The sequence below is a fragment of the Nycticebus coucang genome, chromosome 2, assembly GCF_027406575.1.
Source record: "Nycticebus coucang isolate mNycCou1 chromosome 2, mNycCou1.pri, whole genome shotgun sequence".
In the NCBI taxonomy this organism is placed as follows: domain Eukaryota; kingdom Metazoa; phylum Chordata; class Mammalia; order Primates; family Lorisidae; genus Nycticebus; species Nycticebus coucang.
Window position 1 is genome coordinate 821,277 of NC_069781.1, and position 7,084 is coordinate 828,360.

At 56.2% G+C, this 7,084-nt stretch overlaps 1 protein-coding gene across 1 annotated transcript; it reads left to right on the forward strand.

Moving 5' to 3' along the window:
- The first annotated feature begins 2,830 nt into the window (after positions 1 to 2,830).
- Positions 2,831 to 4,962, forward strand: NRARP (NOTCH regulated ankyrin repeat protein). The gene has a single exon (XM_053556649.1). It carries the CDS (start codon positions 2,835 to 2,837, stop codon positions 3,177 to 3,179), a length of 345 nt encoding a protein of 114 aa, XP_053412624.1. The 5' UTR covers positions 2,831 to 2,834; the 3' UTR covers positions 3,180 to 4,962.
- Positions 4,963 to 7,084: the final 2,122 nt, after the last annotated feature.

Below are 7,084 nucleotides of genomic sequence, written 5' to 3' on the forward strand. Positions count from 1 at the left end.
CTAGATCAGCAGCTCACAGACAGCAGGTGATGACAATATTCCCAAGAGATAGAAACACCACCCAACCCTAGAAAGGACCCTGGCTCACAGTGGATTCCACCCCTCTCTCCCTCCTACAGCACTTAGAACAAATGTCCACCTTTTGGATGTGTCCTTCAGCAAACATTTAGGAAGTGGACTAGGAGCCAGTGCCCCAACCCAAACTGAAACAGGGGAGCTTCAGGGGTACAGGATGTGGGGTGAGTTACTGAGCAGAACTGTCCTTTACAGCCACAGGGTAGGGGCCCAAGCCCAGGCATCCCCAGCTCCCCCACATGAGCAGTGTGGTCCTCAGATGAGCCCAGGCACAGGGCTTGGGCCACAGCCACATCTGCCTGACTTAACTCTGGGCCAGGATTAGTCAGTCTGATAGGTGCCCACCAGGGCAGGGCCACTTCACTAGTCATGCTATCCCCGCCAGGGGCACCCGAGCCGTCATCCCTCTCCAGGAGCTGCTACTAATTTCACGGCCTGTGGCAGGGCCTCAAGTTCCCACAGTGAGTCTACACAGGGCCCCTTTGTCTGCCTGCTTGCCATGGATGTTGGTAGATTCTCCCAAGCTCTGCCCCAGCCCACAGTTTCCAGATGCCCTTCACCAGGTCAGGTTTGAGACCACCTGGGCTGGGCCATCTCCCAGGGTACAGTCCTGTGCCTGCCGAGAGCTGAGAGCTCTGCCCACCCCACCCATGTCCAACACCTCCAGCCAGTCTAGCATGACTGGCCCTGGACAGATGCATAAAAAATACAACTGACCAGGGTGAGCTCCTGCCTCCTGTGTTCTGGGGCACTCCTTCTCCACTCCCAGCCCTGTTCCTGCATGGTGTTCTGTGCTGTGGCCAGCATCAGGGAGCAGTGTGCAGCAGAAGGGCAACCTGGGCCCCCATCTCTGCTCTGCTAGGGGCTATTTTGTGATGTAAATGTCCCCACCTGAGCATCAACATTTTGCACTTGCACTGGGAAAGAACCCTCCACACCATGCCTCAAGAGCTCCTAGGAGAACCCATGAGGCCCAGAGGAGCAGGCCCGAGCAGAACTAACCAGGCCTCAGGAAACCCAGAGCGAGCTCCAAGTTGCCCACTCAGGGGACTCAAGTTCCCAGGCCTTCAGGAGGACTGAGGGGAGTGTGGCCCTGCTCAAACCAGACAGGGCCAGTCCCAGAGTGGGCTTGCCCAGTTTTTCCTGCCAGTTTGGCTGTGACCCCTCCCACAGCACAGAGCAGGGTCGGGTACACCCATTGTGGTAGCCAGATTCAGGGTATGGGGCAGACACCCACAGGAGCCCTACTGCCTGTCCTCAGGCATGACCTGGCAGGGTGGTCTTCCCTGAGGCTGGAGCTGCCTGCTAATTCCGGTCTGTCTTCAGAAGGAATTCTGGCTTCAGAAGGAATTCAAGTCCCAGCGTGCCCAGCCTCCTGTTCTGCTGGGTCTGAGAATAATTCCTCCTTAATTTCCAGCGACCACAGCAGCAGAGCTGCAAACTGTAAAATCTTAAGGAAGAAGTGTGGCCTGCCTCCCAGTGCTGGTGCCTTGCGGTCACTTTTCGAATGGTCAATAAAAAATGGGTTTTACAGTTTGGAAATGAGTCATTTCGGAATCCCTTGCAGGGAAGTCCTGTTTGCAGGGAAGTCCTTGTGGCGTTATGGAGAGCATGGTCATTTGGCTGGGGATGTGCCCATCCATGCTGGGGGTGGGGAGTTTGGAGATATTGAGGGCTAGGCCCTAAGGTCCATGACCAACTGACCCACCCACTGTGAAGCTCCCAGCCCTGGGCTTCATCTGGAGAGGAGAGTAGGACCTCGGGGCAGGCTTGGGGGGTCCGGATGTCAGGAAGGTGGGGAGCAAACAAGGCCAAGGAAAGCGCCAGAGAAGCCGCCCTCGCGTGGGAAGGACCTGTATGGCTGACGGCCACATGCCCGAGCTGTTGGTGGAGTTGTCACATGAGTGGACAGGGAGCCCACAGGACCCAGGCTGGACCCGTCTTGCTGCGCGCGCCTCTCAATTCAGCCAGGTCTCTGCCCCAACCCTTTGTGTCTGAGATGCCCTCAAACCCCCACCCAGGAGAGATTTCCCTCGGGTCCCCCTGGTGGACGCACTTGGGGCCAGGGTGCGGGCCTGGGTCTGGCTAAACAGGGAGCTTGGATTTCCCCCGCTGGCCGGAGGGGAAGTGGACGGTACCACAGCGAAGAGGAGCAGAGGGCCCGGGTGTGCGCGGATAGCAGCGGCGGCGGCGGAACTAGGACGCCCGGTGGCCAATTGGCCACCCCGCCCTGGCGCTGCCAGCTAGTAGCTACCCTGGCGGTGAAGCGCTCAGCCACCGGAGCACGCCCCACCTTAACACCGCCTACTCCCCGCCCCCACGTGGGTGCGACCCAATCACCCAGCCTCTGGAGAACGCGTCACGAAGACTCTATTGTTATGCAAATATAAGGAAGCTAAAAGGCGCCCGGGAACGGCCGGCGAGGGAGTGCAGCGGTGTGTGGGGGTAGGTCTGGGAACTGCGGCCGAACCCAGCAAGGGACCGGGGTCGTGCGGTACCGTAGTTCCCGGCCGGGCCCGGTCCCCACGAACGCAGAGGCCGTCCCCGTCGCCCACCTGGGCGCGGCTGGATGCGGCGGGGGCCCCTCGGCGGCGGCCCCCGGCCCCGAGCGCCCGGAGCGCCCAGGGGCGACGTGCGGGGCCTGGGGGCGCCGCGCCCTCCATGTACCGAGGCGCGCCCCGAGAAAGCCGGGGGCCGTCGCCGCAGCCGCCGCCCGCGCTGAGCCCCGGCCCAGCCCGCGGCCGGCGCCCGGCGGCAGCATGAGCCAGGCCGAGCTGTCCACCTGCTCTGCGCCCCAGACGCAGCGCATCTTCCAGGAGGCCGTACGCAAGGGCAACACGCAGGAGCTGCAGTCGCTATTGCAGAATATGACCAACTGCGAATTCAATGTGAATTCGTTCGGGCCCGAGGGCCAAACGGCACTGCACCAGTCGGTCATCGACGGCAACCTGGAGCTCGTGAAGCTGCTGGTCAAGTTCGGTGCCGACATCCGCCTGGCCAACCGCGACGGCTGGAGTGCACTGCACATTGCCGCGTTCGGCGGCCACCAAGACATCGTGCTCTATCTCATCACCAAGGCCAAGTACGCAGCCAGCGGCCGGTGATGCCTGACAGGACCCTGGAATCCGGCCCCGCGCCCGTGTCGTCTCTGCTGTACCTTCCCGCCAACTACCTCGGTGTGCGCCAGCGTCGCCAGCCCATCCAGGAGCCCTGCGCTGGGCCCTCAGCGGCCGCGGCCCGGGGTCCGGCACCTCCGCCAGCTGAGCGCCTCCCAGCGGCAGTCCCGGCCACGCCGGAGCGCCTTCCCACGGCCGCCAACCCCCTGCTCCGGGGTTGGGGGCGGGGCGCAGGCTCCAGCCCGTTTGAAATTTGAGTCTCGCTACTAACAAGTGCGGAATCCCGAGATACCGGATCCTCTACTCGAATGTTTTCTCCCGAAGGTGAAAAGCGGGCGGCGTGGGGGACGGCGAACCCGGAACCTGCCCGCTGCAGGAGTGCAGACGCCGGCTGCCGCGAGGAGACGCTCCAATGCTCTTGGTGTTCTAAACTATTTATCTGTGTATGTATATTTGTGGGTGAAGTTTGTGCGCCTGTCTTTTTGTTCGGAAAATATTGTGCGTGGTCAATGTGGTTATGGGGGAAAGATGCATATTTTTTTTCTAGTCTTAACGCTGAAAACTTGAGTCTACCATTTCTTGGTTGCACTGAAAACACCGCCCAGCCTGAAGGGTTTCCCGTGCAGTCCTCCCCCACCCTCCCAGCTCCCGATCCTCCCCAGATCTCTGCCCTCTTTCCCCCATTTCACGGGAGTCCGGGAAGCCTCAGGGCCTCCCTCCCCTCCGCTCCTGGGAGAGGCCACCGTCCCCTATCCGGCTGGTTTTGCAAAGTTTCCGCGGCAGCCTGGAAGCCCGCTGGCACTCGTGGGGCGGGGATGAGGGGAGGCCACCTTTTCTAGTGCGTTCTGTCATAGTTAACAGTCGGTTGCACACTTTTTTAAAAAGTAAATGGATTGCCACGATTAAATGTCATAACATTTATGACAGAATATAAAATATTAACATATTTTAAGCCAAGTTTTAGGTATATTTTTTGAGGCTTGTTTATAAACCCCATTTTAAAGGGCTTTGTATCCAGCGTTGTGAAGGCAACAGAGTGTACCCATATTTATATTTTTATAAAATACCTATAAGACTGTGAATCTCTTGTGCTAATTGCTGAGTGAACTGAAGGACCGTTTGACCCTCTTCAGACTCCAGGAGCTTCGACTGGATTCGAATCCGAAAATCTTGCCATGGGTGAAGGGCTGTGGGGGTAGAGGGAGGCTCTCCTGCGTCACTTTTTCTGTCCTTTCTGAAAGGCGCCCTTCCTGGTTTCTGTGGTTCCAATTTTCTATGCAACCCCACACCCCTTCTTGTTTTGATCTTGAGAAATAAAAGGGAGGCTGAATTATTCAAATTTAAATGAGGTTTCCCGTTGTAGAAGTGCTGCTGACCCTTCGTGCAAAAATGGGGAGCACTTGAGGACACAGGTGGGTGGAGGCCCTTTGTGCGTATCTGGTCACACTCGCTGTCATCTGTGGCTTTGTGTAAGACTGTGTGAGAAGAATATATTGATAATGTCAGTGAGACAAGCAGACATTGAAACTGAGGCACAGATTGCTCCACAAGGAGTTCTGTATATTTTTTCCTAGATGCAAATACCTTTTTAATTATGTTAATTAATGTTAAGACTTTCTAGGCTTATATCAAAGCTGTGTGTGGGTCATGGTATGATCACTTCTAACTGGATAAAGTCTGTGCAGCACATTCCTGAGTGTACGATATAGACTTGTAGCCCAGCATGAAAAATTTACAAATAAATTTTTCATTGATCTTTTTATATTAAAAATGTTTGTTGGTACTTCTTGATCTTAGCATGAGTAGTAGACACCCCTGGGGAGTGAGGCTGCAGCAGGCTGGCTATGGGTGATGTCTACACAACGGCTTGGGTTCACCTGGAGACAGAGCCGAGTCAACTGGCTCCCAACCCTGTGCAACAGCCCAACCAAACTTGGCTTGCAGAGGACATGGGAGGACCCAGGGCTGCCTCATTCCACTTGGGAGACTCACCACCATGAGAGCACCCAGAGCTTGTGTCATAGCTCCATTATCTGGCAAAGCAGCTGAAATCTCTTTGTGGAAAGTCCTGCTTGAAGCTTTTCCCACCACTCACCCAGCCTGAGACACTGAAGTAGTCCCGAGGAGCAGGCCTCTCTCCATGTCCCCAATGCTGCTGTAGGTTCATGCTAATGGAGCACCACCTGCTGCACAGAAGGGGTATCTTTAAAATTGGGGGAAACAATTGTTAACTCCTGAGAATAGGCCCCTGGAGGCTGGTTTGTTCCAGCTCTGGAGGCCAGCCCAGGTTCTGAGCTAGACTTGAGCATTCCCACGTGAACCAGGTGTCTGTCTGGGCCCTGTCCTGCCACCAGCAACAGCAGCCTACAAAGAGGAGAACTTGGAGCAGGGCAAACTGAGTTACAAGGTAAGGACTTTTCATAATGCTTCCAGACCCTCTGAGGGGTGCCCAGGGCATCCATGCCTAAGCTCTGTCTCTTCCTTGATAGAAGCCCCCTATGTTTCATGTTCCTATTTTGTCTCTCCTCCCTTTTCTACCCTTAACCATTTTCCAGGTACATCCTCTTTCAGTTAAACAAGAATTTTCTGTCTCACAGATTTCGCATAGGAAGACTTTACCCAGCCCCCTGAAGCCTTGGGAGGTTCTGCCTTGGGTCAGCTCCAGGAGGCCCAGCCATGTGAAGGAGAGTGGCCACGGGAACTTGGACATGATCAGGGCATCTGAAGAATGAAGTCAGGCCACCCAGGGTATGCTGGTCTATGCCTCCATTTCCCCTCAGTGCTGTCAGGAAACCAAAGGTAGCATCTCTTCCTGGCATTAGTCTGCAGGTGGATGAGGTTCCAGTCACCTGTGGCCCCTGCAGTACCCTTATGTTCTCCCACTGTAGAAAGAGGCCTGGGCTGGCACTGTCAGCTTTCCAAGCATGTGGCTGCCACCCAGGATAGGATCTGTGGCTCCCTTAAATTCTCTCTTCTGAGGGACACATTTGATAGAGAAAGATCTTGTGCTGCTCTCTGGTCAGACAGTTTTTTCTCCAGTGTGAACAAAATGGAGGCTTGCCAGGTGGCCTCCCTGGAAGCTAAGGAGAGGTGGTAGAAGCAATTCTTTCTCTTTAGGTGCTGTGTACATTAACAAGCCTGTCTGGGGAAGGACTGGGGTGTGGCCAAGGACACACAGCCTCCCTTCATAAGACAGAGCCCTGGGAAACAGGCAGGCACACACTCTGACACCCACCACCTTGTGGGGTCAGAGTTGCAAAGGAAATCCCAGCCTGGAGGGCCTGGGAGTCCGGAGACTAGAAGGACAGACTGAGGATGTCCTTAGGGAAGCATTCTGAGCAGCACATTGCTAGACCAAGCAACTCCATGGAGCAGAAAGCTAGCTGAGCAAGTGTGGGCTGAGAATGGCGACAAGCATGTGCCTGCACAAGGGAAGAGGGGTAGCTGGATCCTGGGGGCAAAGAGGAGGAAGGCCTTGCTCTCTGGGCTCCTCCAGGGCCTGTGCTCAACAAACTGCTCACTGTGTTGGGCAATTAGCAAATATTGGCATATACTGGCCAGTGGGGTTGCTTGGAGTCCCCACCACCCCTCCTCAGGCAGGCCTCTTTGTGGCCAGGTTAAGAAAAAGGGGATAGGTGACCCAGCCTGTGCTCTCTTCCAGACCTGTAGAAGTGCACTGCAGGGTCCCAGCCAGAAAGCAGAGAAAAGACCCATTGGTTAAGGGGGCTTCAGGCAGGGGACTGGGCCACCGGGAAACCCTGAGAGAAAGGAGACAGACCAGGCAAGGTCAGGGCCTGCCCCCACTTCCTTGCCAGGAGGGTGCTGGGCTCCTGTCCAACTGTCTGTCTCTCTGATCTGACCTCAGCTGGACGCTGGAAGCATTTACTATTGGA